The 13316-nt window shown below is 39.9% G+C and overlaps 1 protein-coding gene across 3 annotated transcripts in view; it reads left to right on the forward strand.

Annotated features, from left to right (window-relative positions):
• The window catches only part of bcas3 (BCAS3 microtubule associated cell migration factor), a 205445-nt gene that overhangs the window by 69006 nt on the left and 123123 nt on the right, over nucleotides 1-13316 (forward strand). For 2 of the 3 annotated variants that reach the window (XM_057350698.1, XM_057350700.1), the window contains exons 17-20: nucleotides 1749-1793; nucleotides 8769-8893; nucleotides 9292-9457; nucleotides 9915-10015. In XM_057350698.1, the coding sequence (XP_057206681.1) occupies nucleotides 1749-1793; nucleotides 8769-8893; nucleotides 9292-9457; nucleotides 9915-10015 (437 nt within the window). The remainder of the gene's footprint in view (nucleotides 1-1748; nucleotides 1794-8768; nucleotides 8894-9291; nucleotides 9458-9914; nucleotides 10016-13316) is intronic. The other variant, XM_057350699.1, reaches the window with a different exon arrangement.

Below are 13316 nucleotides of genomic sequence, written 5' to 3' on the forward strand. Positions count from 1 at the left end.
AGTTTGTGTATTATTGTATGGTTTGGATCAGTCACAAGTGTACAGTGGCTTCCTCTGACCTCACAGATGTTGGTAGGCTTAGTGTAATATGGGAATTGAGCTGCTTTTAGGCCATTGTCTCAGTGCAGTAATGACTGTCTGAATAGCTTAAAGCTGCTGGACCATGTGAAATGTCACGGTGTAAACCATTCACGCAGATCACCTCATTTTAATGGCTTTGGAAGTGCGACACTGGCCTTGCAAGCAGAGAGATAAACCTGTGAAAGATTATTCGCTAGAAGTGGGGATGTTGCCCTTGGCGACCACCAGCTATCATCATGCAACTTTTTTCTTGTTAATAGATGTACTGTGTGATCGTCGTTTCCCTGTAAACATTTCTCAGTAAGAGACACTCATAGCACTCTACGGATTTAAATGAAATCTGCTTTTTAGCTTGCTTTTAAGGTATTGTTATGGTTTCGAGTCACCTCTCAGACTGTTTAATGTGTGTTAGGTAATACAGTGGTGTTCTACGTTTTATGTTCTTTATTTTTTATACTATAGATATTTATAGATATTTAATCTCACAATCACACTAACACCAATCGACCATCAGTGATGCTTAACACACATGAAATAAAGCATGTGGACCATGTGTCTCCATGGAAACACATTCATTTAACTCTGGCGTACATTTATCGTCTCAGCTGGATATTTACAGAGTTCATTTAGCTGAAGTGTCTCGCTCAAAGATACAACGGTAATTCGCCACTTGATGCAACCAAGCAACCTGCCGGGTTTATACCTTATATAGTTTATTAGCTCGGCCATGAGTATTTTAAGCCCTGTGTGAATACATTGTAAAGGGTTCACCCAAAGTTCACCCAAAAATTTAAATTCTGTCATTTACTCACCATCACCGTCAAATTTGGTTCTCTTAAATAACTTTTGTGATCAAACAGTTCTGGGACACCATTGACTACTACAGCAAGAATACAATCTACTATGGTAGTCAATGGTGCCCCAGAACTGTGTAGTTTTCCACGTTCTTTAAAATATTGTATTTCGTGTTCAACAGAACAAAGACATTTATACAAGTTTGAAACGACTTGAGGGTGATTAAATGACATCGTTTTCATTGTTGGGTGAACTGTTCCTTTAAGTGTATAATGTTGAAAACAATGGCAATTATAAGATACATTTGCCCATCATGTTAGGCTGGGTTTGTTTGGTCTGGGAAATTCTTTATGATATATGAGCTGTGTTTGCCAATGAAACATAGGAAAGATTCAATGTCTGTGTAAAACAAGGTTTTCAGCCCCACTGAATAGTAAACTCATTCAATGGACCGTCATATGTTCACTTTTTTCTGCCAGAGGGTAACAAACTTAGATTTCTCGTTTTATTGCTATTGGGAAACACCATTGGCTGTAAAATGTTTACGGTCATCCATTGGCCTGGCTGGGAGATCCACTTTCCGTCTGCTTTGTAATACCGTAACTCTTTAATATTAAATAACATCTCTTTTAAAGATGAGTTTTTCATTGAATTCCTCTATTGAAACATCAGATGGCTCTTGAGTAGATGACCAAATGAGTTTTGATAAAATAGACCTTATGTTGATGATCATTTGTACGTTTTTATTATTTTGATCTGATCTGGAAATAAAAGATGCATTAAAATTCTTATGGCTTTTTAGGTTGTGTGTTCAGTCGAATCAATAATAATGCTTTTTCCATCTATCTCTGTGTATCTGTTCCGTCATGAAGACCCTACCTGTTTGGGGCTGGATGTTTTTCCATTAAAACTCCATGGTGAGTTTTTCCTATTCACTCCCAGCATGCTTTGTCCTCGCTTCAGCCAACGACTGCGTTCATTCCATCTTTCATTGATTTCCACGAACCTTTTCTTACTTTATTTTCAGTTCATTGTAGCACGCTGTGGGAGGAATCGTAAGATGTGCTTTTTATCGTTCCTTTTTTTGTTCCCTTTCTGTATGTGGATTTGCTGTTTGACTGTACTGCCACATATTTTATGACCACACAAGCTTTTGTGTATTTTTCATTGCTAACCTAATTTGTTCGAATTGAAAAGGTTGTCTGTTAAATGACACTGTAATGTAAGTTAAAAGAGCAAACTTTCTATTAAATGACAAAGCAGAAACATTAGCGAATTACATAAATGCATTTGTTGGTCGTAAGGGAAGATCTAAGGCTTCGGCCTGTCATTTTAGTTAGAGTAGTCTGCTTTGGTGTCATTGATTCCGAAGGACGGAGAAAAGAGTTTTTTGTTCTCGAGTTCATCACAAAATATTGTGTTTTGCTATGTTAGACAACATCAGAGCTGTGTTTGTCAGGCCGTCCTGCAGTTTAAACGAACCTTCCCTTCAAAGCGATCGCGCTTTTCCTGCTTCAATTTTCCCAAACAAAGATTGTTTATCCAAAAATTCTTTTGTGTTCACATTCACGTTGTTGTCATTATGATTTTGTTGGCTGGTGACATTTAGAATAAGGCTGAAAAGATGATCGGTAAACTCTTGATGGTGGCCGCGTCAGATGTGTTGCATTCATCTGTTTTACTCAGTTTTTCATGGGAATCTTTATTCGAGTGATGGTATAGTCTTAGCATTGAAAGTATTCGAAGACAACACAGATGTGCTTTTTTAGTTTTAATAGATAGTTTGTGTACTTGGGAAAATATGCATACACAATACATTAATGTAAACAAAGTAAGAGAGAGGAAATATAAGGGACTAGCGTTGAACTAGATTGAACTTGGACACACTGAGTTACAGTTCTTTTTGTTTATTTTGCTGTTTTAAGGCAGCGAAGATGCATTTGTGCTGAAGAATTTTGTTTTGCTGAAGATGTTTTCATGTGATTCACTCAACTTGAATTATTGTATTTATCGCAATGATTTTTTTTAATCAGAAGCTTGGTACCATTCTGAAATATTCTTTTAGATTAAGCTTTAAAAAATCTTGGCAGATCCAAAACAGATGAATCACATGTGCTCCTGTCCTTACGCACCATACAGTATACAGTTCCTCCGGCTTGGGTTTCTACTTTTTGTTGTGGTGTCCTCACATACGTTTTAATTAGATCTTTTTTCCTGTCCTGCTCTACTGTGATCTCAGAGGGCGTATGCGTTTCAAAGCCTCGTCATTGACGTGATAAATCTTGATATTCCCTATGGTTTCCTTTTGAGTGAGCGGAGCACAGTAATGTAAAGCACAGTGATGTGAGATGCAACTCGAACTCCGCTTCTCATTTCAATCGCACGATTGACCAAAATAAATCATCTGAATGTTGATTGATGTTGTATTAAATGTTAATTAGCATTTGGATGTAGAAAAGAGACAGTGTACACTACTGAATGTTTAATTTCAAATACACAAGGGTGAGTAAAGCATATATGGTCAATGAGGGAAAAAATAGAGGATGAAATTCATTTGTAAAAATATGCCCACGATGAAAATGTGGGGGAAACATAAAGCTTTATCATATACAGACTAGACAAAAAAAGTAGGTACTATTGTCAAGTACCTCAAAGCAACAGTTCACCCAAAAAATGAAAATTCTGTCATCATTTACTCACCCTCAAGTTGTTCCAAATCTGTATACATTTCTTTGTTCTGATGAACACAGAGAAAGAGTTTTGGAAGAATGCTTGTAACCAAACAGTTCTTGGCCACCACTGACTATACCATAGTAGGAAAATGCTTTATACATTTCTTTGTTCTGTTAAACACAAAAGAAGATATTTTGAAGAATGTAGGACAGCAAACAGTTCTGCTGCACTTTTGACTACCATTGTCATTTTCCTACTATGGGGGTGAATGGTGGCCAAGAACTGTTTGGTTACAAGCATTCTTCCAAATATCTTTCTCTGTGTTCATCAGAACAAAGAAATTTGTACAGATTTGGAACAGCTCGAGGGTGAGTAAATGATTTTTATTTTTGGGTGTACTGTCCCTTTAATTCAGAAACATCAGGTTATGGTTGATTAAGTTTGTTGTCATGTTTATCTTGTTGATGTTGATGACATTTATAACTAAAACAAAGAATAAACAAATCTCTGAACCTGTTGGTTTGTAAAACTTACAGACCTCTGGATAACACATATTTGCTGGCGTGCCTCTAAGGAAATGGAGACTCATGCCGAATCGGGCACCTTCTTCAACAATATCTCAATGAGGTGGAACACTGGAAATGAAGGGGAAAGTTTCTGTTCCTCTTTTGGTTTTTGATGTCAGCCCATTCCGAATGGCTGTTATTAGTGTGTGTGCGCGCTGTGGCTGCATTCCCTTATCCCCATATCCGAGGATAAGCTGCTGTAAGAAAAAATATGTGACGTTGAGAGATATGTCTGCGTTCTGCATGACCCTTTCAAGAATGCTGTAACACAGATCTCAATGCCTGATGTACACCAACCATATGGTCAAGTGTGTAGAGTTTTCCCTGCATTCCTTACGAGCTGCGTGCGGGACAACGCATAGTTATGTTTCTTTATAAAATTGACTGTTGTCCCCTAATAAGTTGGAATTAGATCTATACGCTCCCATAAAAGACAAAATCGAGCAAAAGCGCGTTGATGTATTTGTTTGTTGCGAGCTATGAAAACAAATGGAGACTGTAACCCCCCCGCAATCTTCAATGGCGCCTCGTCTGTGAGCAGGACTGTAATGTGAAGGGGCTTTGATGGTGGACATCACAGATTGAATTATGCCCTTGAGGAAAAGCTATTAGCTCAAGTCAAGATTCCTCATATGTTTAATTTAAAGTGGAAATGACATGCAAGACGTCTTTTCAGTGAATTAGTTAGAGAGCGAGAGGGAAAAAGATTCAAAGCCTCTTGAAAAGCAAGGAAAATGCCGGTGTGGGAAGGGAGGGGTGCGTTAAGAACGAATCTGACTTCTCTTTAATAACGTCCGTCTTCTCTATCTCACTAAATATGTTTATGCTTCAAAATTGATCGATTTTAGGATGCGCTTTTTGTAAACTGCTCGCCATGCCAATATTTATCTAGAATAATCTGTTCACTTAAATGACCTGCTGAATCACTGCATCTTGAGTCATGTTCTTTAGCCGCTTTAAGTGAGACCGAAAGGAAAAGAGTGATTTTAAAATACAGACAAACCAACTCCGGCGGTTTCTCTGAAGAGTTTTAGATGCAGTACAAAAAACACCATCCATCTTCATAGTGCACTTAAATAAGAACACGTTGACCAAATCGTCATTTGACCAAAGCCTCTTCAAAGAGCTTTTACCATACTTGGCTGGAAGATGAGCTCTCAGATTTTTTGGCTAAGAGGCCTGAATCTATGCCTGGCTTTTAGCTGAGAATGTTTTTGGTCTCATCATCATTACTGGCAAGATTTTTATATACCTTGAAATGTATATTAAGAATAATGTTATTTCCAGATTTATTATGCAAAGCACTTAGTACTAAAAAAAAGAACCCATTGAGCAAAGTCTATGAAGTTTGTGGCGAACAGGGTCAGTCAGTGATTTCGTAGAAATAAATGTTTAGTCGCACTAAAGTTGGGCTGATTTTGAGCCAATTTAAGCACAATCCACACTTGTAATTTAAGTACTTAAAGGGACAGTTCACCCAAAAATGAAAATTCGGTCACCATCTACTCACCCCCTTGTCATTTTAAACCTTTATGACTTTCTTCTGCAGGACGCAAAAGAAGATATTTTGAAGCATGTTGGTAACCGAACAACATCGGCACCCAATCACTTCTATTGTATGGGCACAAAACCAATGCAAGTCAATAGGTACCAACATTCTTCAAAATATCATCTTTTGTGTTGTGCGGAAGAAAGAAAGTCATACAGGTTTGAAATGACAAAGACGGTAAGTAAATGATGACAGAGTTTTCTTTTTTTGGGTGAACTATGCCTTTAAATACTTAAAACGTGTAAAAAAAATCTGCATTTTCTATTTGAAATAACAGCTTTTCACCAGCATTGCAGTCTGTTAAACTCATTCGCTCTCCCTGTTACCTTGAACTCCACGGTGGGCAGGACGGATTTAAAAGCTTTTTTGAGCTAGTCCTCACTGTTTTTCTCTAGGGTCAGTAATGGACAGGCCAGAGGAAGCCACTTTTCAAACAGGTTGGTTTGTGATATCTGACATCAGAACAGTCTGCTATCTCTTTATTATATCAGGCGCGCTTGGGAATGCTGCTTTTATTAGAGGGAGAAAAAGAAAACTGTGTGTTTTGCTGTACTCAAATCTTTTCTTAGGACGATATCTCCTGTTCTACACTGACAGACAGGGTGAACCGTGATTACTCCGGCCATCGCCGTCGCACACATATTTACTTATTTGCGTCCAACACCAATAAACACATGCCAATATCTCTCCCAGTATTTCTATATGTTGTCTTTGTAGTTGCCAACCGACAACCCTCGGCTGGTGTCGGCTAAATGAAGATGTCAGCATCACTCCTCGTCCTAAATGTAATTTACGACTTGATGACAGTTTTAAAGGAAGTTACGGAGTGAGATTGTAGCTAAGCAACAGGTCACTCAACACATATTAGCGTAATGCAAGGCTGGAGAGTCCCGGTTCAAACGCTGGACAATCCATTCACATTAACTCTCAGTCCAGACTTCACGCTCTAGATAGAAGGATTTCATTCCAATCGACAGTTTTCGCTTGCAGCTGTATGTTGCTTTATAAACTTCATGAATATGCTTTTGAAACAGGAGGTTTGAATGAGACCGTATTGAAGATTTTTAAGGGTTAGTTTATCTAAAAATATAAAAATTGTTATTCTCTGTCATGTTGTTTGAAACCCCTGTGATTTCTTTCTTTGTCAGAATGTTACTGCCTGACTCAGTCACCATTTAGTTTCATTTTTTTCATTATTTTTATTTAGCACAATTTGAGATACAGGGGGCAGGTTTTACGGTGTAAGTGCAGGAGTCACAGTAATACTTTTCTGCTACTGTTCTAGGATGAATTCCATATGTCAGCCCTTATCACAGCCTGCAACCACTTTCTCTCTTTGCTTCATTACTATGTTGCTGCCGTTAATAATAATTCAATAGGGCCTAATCATTTTTTAAAATGGCAAATCGGAGCGAGGCCTTCCAAAGCAGCTTAAGAGCCTCCATTTGAAGCAGATTTATAAACAAATGACAGCCATTATGTGGTGTCTGCCCCGTCTAGACGCCTGCCGTGTGTGTGTGTGTTTAGCTTTAACTGCACCATTATACTCACTGAACAGAAATGTAAAACAAGAGCTGACATTGTTGCAGTGAGGTTATGTTTTTCAGATCATGTCAACTGTGGGAAAGTTGCAAAAGAATTTGTAAAGTATTGTAGGGAAAATATTATAAAATAAAAACAGTGTTTAACAATGAAATAAAGTCTTAGAGTAAATATTCCTTGATTTTTAAGGTCCTATTTTGATATATGTAGTTTCCAACAACAAGTTTACGTATACATACAAGGTTTAAAAACACTATTATTTTGTTATAATAGGCAGTTTTTCTTACCTTACTTCTTGACTGACTCTCAAATGATTCGTTCGGCGAATCATACGTCTAATCCCCTCCTTTCCGCCAGCCTACTCTGATCTGATTGGCCAGATGGTCTAGTCGGCTGTGATTGGTCTACCGTGAATGAGGCTCACGAGCTACAATGTTTGGGGGAGAAGAGTGAAGTTTTCGCGGGCCGTCACACATTACACACTGCATGAAATGGAATTTACAAGATCTCGTAATATGTACTCTTTAAAATATAAGTGTATAAAAAAACTCTTGTTTTTAGTCTTTTGTTTTTTTGTGAAGTACTACCATCATCATTATTATTAATCATTTTTTAATTATGATGCATGTAAAGCTGCTTTGCAACAATAAAAATGTGTGAAAAGCCCTATAAATTAAATTGAGTTAAATTGAATTGTTTTAAAGGGACAGTTCACCCAAAAATGAAAATTCTGTCATCATTTACTCAACCTCAAGTTGTTCCAAATCTGTATAAACGTTTTTGTTCTGATGAACACAGAGAAAGATATTTGGAAGAATGCTTGTAACCAAACAGTTCTTGGCCACCATTGACTATACCATAGTAGGAAAATTGCTTTACAAATTTATTTTCCTGTTAAACACAAAAGAAGCTATTTCGAAGAATGTAGGAAGCAACCCGTTCTGGGGCACTTGACTACCATTGTCATTTTTCCTTCTATAAATACAAGCAGTCGCAGGTTTTCTTTTTTTTGCTTGTTTCTAGGATCACACAGTCATGTATTTAGGCTTTTTAGTTCTTGGCAAGTAAAAGTGCATCATACTGTACTTAGACCAGAAACATATTTGGTTTAGTTTATCAATTGCACCTGTACTGACAATCTCTATATGCTGATGGATTCTAAACTTGCAGCGATATGCAATGTAATAAAACACATCTGATTCATGCATTGGTATTTGGACTATTAGTCTGTATCCAAACTTCTGCTTTAATCTTGGACTGTGAACTGTGGAAATCATAAGATAATCATCAGTTTTTTATCTGCATGAAATATAAATACGTGATGTATTGTGTTCATTATTTGCAGTATTATGTTATTGCTATATTTTGTTTGTGGATGTGCAATTTTTGTGTGAAACCCTTGAGAGATGGCTTTTTTATATTATATATATTGTCTGTTCTGGTCAGTGATGGACAGTCACTGTCCTTTTTTTTTCTATTTTTAATTCTAGACGTCATCTCTCTATCTCTCTCACTCTCACTCTCTCTCTCTCGCTCATTTGTATCTGTTTTTGTTCTTATAGCAAAGCCAAGCCGCCTCCCCAGATCTCACCCAGTAAGTCCAGTGGTGGGGAGTTCTGTGTGGCCGCAGTCTTCGCCTCCTCCCGTTCCTGGTTCATTACCAACCCCAATATGAAGCGAGAGAAAGGTATGACAAGGTGTAGATCAGAATGCATACATAAAACGTTTTATTTTATGGTTGCTTAGTGTACGAGTGTTTTTGATTCTTATTGTTTTTTGAAGCTACAAACTCCAAATTGAATTGCAAAAATCCTAATACCCAACCCCAAACTTACACCGTTGCATGAGTCACACCGTGGGCGTGGACTGTGTGCTGTGTTGGGCTGATCAGGATTTCCAAATAAACACGGCTATGTTTTTATAACGCCACCGTGTTTACATGTGTTGGGAATATATTTGTCTCTGCACGTTAAGCTGTGATATTTTTTAGCTGTTTTTAAAAATAGCATATAAAGGAATTTATAGCTTTGAAACTAATGCAGTATTACTAATATTAATTTGTTCTTGACTTTTCCTCCCTGACAGATCAGTCTCGGCAGGCAGTCGTCGAATCACTCTACATCCTGAGTTGCTACGGAAACCTGGTGGAGCACGTCCTAGAGCCTCGGCCAATCAGCACGGCGCAAAAGATAGGCGACGACACGCCCCTGGAGTTAAACACCTGTCCGAGAGCCTGCTGGAATCTAGCCAGGTCTTGCCCCGAGGCTTTTTTACCACACCTATTCACCTTCAGCCAGACGGAAGCACCTGACAACCCACTGTAATCATATCATTTACATAAAACAGCTCAAACGGCCCCCTAATGAGGGCACGGCAAGCAAATGATTAACGTCACGTCATGTCACCGACCCAGACGCCGAGCACAGTGCTATAATGCAATAACGCATGTGACCGAGTGCGTGAAATGGAAACGGGCAGAAAGACACAGTGGTTGCTCTTACAATGGCTTTCTGATCTAATTGTAAATGTTAAGTGATTCTATGGAGCGAGCTGTATAGCCCGTACTGCCCACATGAGACAAAACAATGGAAGGTCCGCCGGGCTGCAGGGATCTCGGTCCATTATAGGCTCAGCTGGTGACTGTTATATACATCTGGCTCTTTGATATGCACTTCCTAAATTGATTTCTCTGTGTTTGTTTTGAGTAGGACACCGCAGTGGAATGAGCTACAACCACCTTTCAACAGCAACCACCCCTTGGTGCTGGCCTCAGACTTTGTGCAGTACTATCAATACCTTCTGGCTGGCTGTAAGTATATGCGTGTACGAGAGATGTACTGAGCATGTCGCTCGTAAAAAGTTTAGTGTAACAGCATGACATGTGATGGATGCTGTCTGTCTCACCGGAGACGTTCGGTTTCCACATTATTGGTGCCGCATGCTGTGCGGGACCGTCCATTAAAACATTTTTGTTTAAAGACGCACCACAACACAAGAAACACGCACAGCAACTCACAATTTCTCCCGTCTGCCCGGTCTCGCAACGTTTTTTATAAAGGTCATGGGAGATAAACCTCACGTTTTTCTGTCTCCGGTGGTGTCGTGAATCGGGGCTTTGTCACGCCGTCCCTACCCCGAAACTCGGTCACGCCGTCCCTACCCCGAAACTCGTCATCATAGCGCCAAATTAACCCGGCACTCAAATTAAACCAATTAGTGTGGCTTTAAACCTGTGTAATTTAATAATAAGCGTATAGAGAAAGGGAGCTCTTTGGGTTGACGTATGAAAGGCAGGAGAACGCAACTCGAGGGCAGAAGGCTCACGGATGGCTACACATTTAATATATCTTGAATAAGTGAGCATTGTTGCGTTCGCTGGATAATCATAAACATTAATGAGTAATTAGCTGTCTAGGTCCTTCGGGCCAAGCTTCACATTTCTTCTCGGCCACTAAAGCTCAACTGCTCGAGGCCTAACGGGTAGAATATTCTCAGGAAGTTGCTCTAATCGCCACGCATGTGTCAGAGCGATGAAATGGCCGGCCGTGAGCGGCCGTGGCAGCACGGCGTGGATGCCACCCACCCGGGGGAAAACAAAGGAATAATGAGCTTGTTCAGTGCGTTAACATTAATGTCAAATCAAAAAAAGCCAAAGATCTTTGTTATGTGCGCTTTACGGCAGCATCTTGCCAAACTGATAGTCTAGTGGCGCAGGAGAGTTTGTGTGTGGCGTGTTTGGCCATCGCCTCTGGCCCACGACTTGCCACCTTCGATTCCTCCCTGCATTGGGTCACGCATGTGTGAGCACAAACCACAGTCATATTCAAAGTGAGTGCAGAGAGGAAGTGATCCAGGTGGCATCTAGAAGCGGCCTCCTTTAATTCAACAACTCAAGGGTTCAGTTTCATAGTGGGCTGCATTTGGAGACATTATTTTAAGACATTGTGCACTCAAAAACAGTTGTGTTCAGTTAGACACAACACACAAAATATGTTGTCTTTAACTGAACAAATATTTGTGTTATTTCTGGGACAACTTTTAACCCAGCTTGTGTTGTCCCTTTCGTTTATTTAACACAAAATCAACACAAAATGTGTTAAAATGATACACTGTAAAAACTGTAATTCTACATCAATTAAAAAAAAATGTAATGCTGTAAAAATGTTAAATTACAAAAATGTGTTGATAAAAATATATGCTGATATGTAAAAGTTCTGTATTAAAAACATGCAATGTTCATTTACAAAAATGTTATTTTACAGTATTTTTTGGTGCCTCATCTGCTGGAATATGATCGTTTTTTATGTGTATTTTTGTACATTAGATGCTTCTCTCATTTTGGCCAAATTCTGGCAATCCCAGAATGCCTTGTGGCAAGCTCTGTGAAAAAAACAAAACATTTAATTAACCTGTAAGAACCCAGACACATTTCTCCTTAAAGGAAAAAAAGAGAATTCTACATGGGGGATGTATTGTAAAACACACCAAATGAACCACATAGAACACATTTCTGCAATTATTTTAGTAACGCAGTTTCCGCTGTTTTAAAGGTCATCACAATACTTTCGTAACTTGTTTTATGTCAGTTTGTTCAAGGAATGTGGTCAAAACAGGTTAAATGTCTTTGGCGCCAATAGCCCTGTGGTTAGTTCGCCGACATATAGTGCCAGTGCATAGCGGGACGACCAGAGTTCGTTTCCCATCTCAAGCGTCCTTTGCCGGTCCCACTCCCCTGTCTCAAACCAAAAGCTTTCCTGTCTTTTCTCCACTGTCCTATCAAATAAAGGCAAAAAGCCCAACCCCCCCCCCCCCCAAAAACGGTTAAATGTAATACAGGACATCACAATTGTTAAGTGGGTTGAAGGGACTTCATGAGGTAAAAGTCAAGGATAAATCTTTCAAAATAACTTTCCAGAGCTTCACCTGTGTCACTGTAGATTCTTACATTGAATCCACATTTGTACATTTGTTCACATTGGAGTATCACATTCCTCTTGCAGTGCCTGTTTTTGTCCATTTTTTGTCACATCTCTTGTGTTTTCTGTATATATGTTGTTCATTAGGATGGCTCTTCTTAGAAGGCTCCCTATGTAGGGATTTAGAACCGAAAGAATAAGCCCAGATCTTTGTCACGGGCGCTAATGTTATCAGTCTGCCATTGACTTCCTTTGTAATTACTTTGTAAATGCCCATTCTGAAGAGAGGAGAAGAATAAGAAAGATGGCGAAAGAGAGCTAAAGATAGCGGTGGGGCATCGGTAGCGGACAGTTCCCAGGCTCTCCGGACTCAGAAATGGGCAGGGTGTTCGTCTACCCGCAAACCGCGGAGGCTTGCAGCATCAGAGTGGTTTGATTGACAGCTCTGGTCTTGCTTCTAGATTGGATGACCTGGCTGATTAAAAATGCAGCATGCGGACGGTAGGGTCAGAGGAGCTGGAGCCTGCACGACTGGTGATAAAAGCAACCGTGGCGCCACTTCTTGGTCACTATCTCCACCTGTCCATCTGCTCAGGCTTTGGCAGCACTCGGGAAGGGGAGCATTACCCGGCCTCTGCTGATGATACCCAGATGATGGGCGGATAACAAGGACGCATTGGGCCGGTGATGCTGCTCCTGTCCTACCGACAGTGCTGAGGGAATCCTCAGCTCGCGACTTTAGCTGCCGTTTAGCAGACAGCTCGGCGGCTGCGAGTCTGAGAGCTCTCCGATGAATGAAACTGGATTTGTTAAGGAAAGGTGTGAGGGTTTCATTCATAGCTCCGGGAAGATACAGGCGGCCTGGCTTTTGATCAGGGCTTCCGTGACCTTTCTAGCTTTTAGCACGCCTTGTTTATTTACGTAATTGCAGTTTTGGAGAATTCGAGCTGTGAGCTGAATTTCCCCGACACCTCTGCCAGTGTTAGTAAGGCTGTTTTCAAGGTGCGCTTAGACACCCTTGCGGAGTTTATTCATCAGCTTCATTTCATTCCTGATTCTCTGTCAGCCCTCTGTGCGTACTTGTTCTCTTTTGTTTGGCCTTTTCTGCTTGCTGTCTGTCACCTTGAAAAGAAACTCGCATTTAATACAAGGTTTTATAAACCAAACCCAGAGGCCATGATTCTTCACAAGGCT

The sequence above is a fragment of the Triplophysa rosa genome, linkage group LG14, assembly GCF_024868665.1.
Source record: "Triplophysa rosa linkage group LG14, Trosa_1v2, whole genome shotgun sequence".
NCBI classification, from domain to species: domain Eukaryota; kingdom Metazoa; phylum Chordata; class Actinopteri; order Cypriniformes; family Nemacheilidae; genus Triplophysa; species Triplophysa rosa.